This window comes from Trichechus manatus, unplaced genomic scaffold, assembly GCF_000243295.1.
Source record: "Trichechus manatus latirostris isolate Lorelei unplaced genomic scaffold, TriManLat1.0 scaffold00207, whole genome shotgun sequence".
In the NCBI taxonomy this organism is placed as follows: domain Eukaryota; kingdom Metazoa; phylum Chordata; class Mammalia; order Sirenia; family Trichechidae; genus Trichechus; species Trichechus manatus.
Window position 1 is genome coordinate 3,639,168 of NW_004444143.1, and position 1,567 is coordinate 3,640,734.

The window sequence follows — 1,567 nt, forward strand, 5'->3', positions numbered from 1 at the left end:
CAGCGGCGCCACCAGGGTGAGCAGGGTCCTCGGGGTGGCCCCAGCGCCAGCTCCCGGCCTCCGGGCGCCCGGCCCCGCGGCCTGCGTCCCGCAGGTCTGCGGGAGCTGAAGGCCGAGCTGGAGCGGGAGGAGGGCTGGAGAGTGCGGGAGAGGGGGCTAGCTGAGAGCAGGTGGAGAAGTGGAGGTGGGGTGGGGGCGATTGGGGTCCCTAAATTCAGGATGGTGTGCTGGGGGATCTGGGGCCTGGAGCGGGGTTAGTAAGGGCAAGATGGGATGCTGGGGACAGGGAATGGGGCCACGCAATGCAAGATGGGGTGCTGGGGGACCTGGGGATGGAGTTGGGGAATGGGGTCACTAACACCAAGATTGAAGCGGAGGATGGAGAAGGAATGGTGAGGTCCCTGAGGGCAGGTTGAAAGGCTGAAGACCTGGGGGAGAAAGTAGAAGAGGCATTGCTAGTTGCCGGGTTGCCGGGTTGCATCTTCCGGCCCTGAGCCCCCACCCCCACCCCAAACCTGTTCCCGAGACAGTAAACCATGGTTAAGAGCCAGGCCTGCTTGGATTAAATTAGGCTCCTCCATATCCCAGCTGTGCAACTTAATCTCTGGTTCCTCAATTGCCTCATCTGTGATATGGGAATGATAAGAATAGCATCCCCCACATAGGAATGTTGTGAGGCTTCCCGGAGTTAATCCATGTGACACGCTCAGCCCACAGGGAGACTCAGAGACGCCGTGGCTCCACGGTGATTATTTTTATTTTCTCTCTCCAGCATCTGGATAACTGTCCCCCTGGAGGATCTCCCACCACATCAACATCACCTGAACCCCTTCCATTCTCCATCCCCCAGTCCCCTCCTGCTGTCCCAGACCCGATCTGCTCTTCCCCACACCCCTCCCTTCTCCCCTCTGCCCCCTACACCCCTCTACCATGGGCCTCCTTTGTCCCTGCTGGCCCTGCTGCTGTCTGCTCCTCCTCTTCTCCCGGGGAGTCCAGGGGGCCCCCGGAGATGCCATCCCGGAGCAAGTCCATCTGTCCTACCCAGGTAAGTGTCTGTGGCCCCTCCCTGGATCCCACAGTGATTGCTGTGGGCCCCTAGGCAGGTGGCTTGTCTTTCCTGAGCCTCAGTTGTCCGCCTCTGTTAAATGGGGATGACAATCAATGGTTCTGCTCGTTGCGTGGGAAATGATTTATGATGCCCAACTTGCGCTCCCCAAAGGGTGACTTTTGTCCTCGCTCACTGTGTCACCGTCATAGCTCCAGGACCTGACACTTTGGTGCACCCATACCCATTGCCATTGCTGTCAAGTTGATTCCAACCCGTAGCGACCCCATAGGACAGAGCAGAACTGGCCCATAAGGTTTCTAAGGAGAGACTGGTGGATTCAAACTGTCGACCTTTTGGTTAGCAGCCGAACGCTTAACCACTTCGCCACCAGGGCTCCCGTTAGTGTACAGGGGATCCTAAGCTCAGTCGTGGAAGAAACCAATGAGTAAATGATTACGGAACTAGATTGCCTGCTTTCCTCTATTCCTCCTTGCCTCTTCCCAGCAAGGGAGCCTCCTG

General features: G+C 58.1%; 1 protein-coding gene across 1 annotated transcript in view; it reads left to right on the forward strand.

Moving 5' to 3' along the window:
• ACP7 (acid phosphatase 7, tartrate resistant (putative)) overlaps positions 1 to 1,567 on the forward strand; it is a 28,719-nt gene that overhangs the window by 11,307 nt on the left and 15,845 nt on the right. Inside the window, exons 2-3 of the mRNA XM_004388213.1 lie at positions 4 to 170; positions 870 to 1,045. Coding sequence (XP_004388270.1) covers positions 4 to 170; positions 870 to 1,045 — 343 coding nt within the window. The remainder of the gene's footprint in view (positions 1 to 3; positions 171 to 869; positions 1,046 to 1,567) is intronic.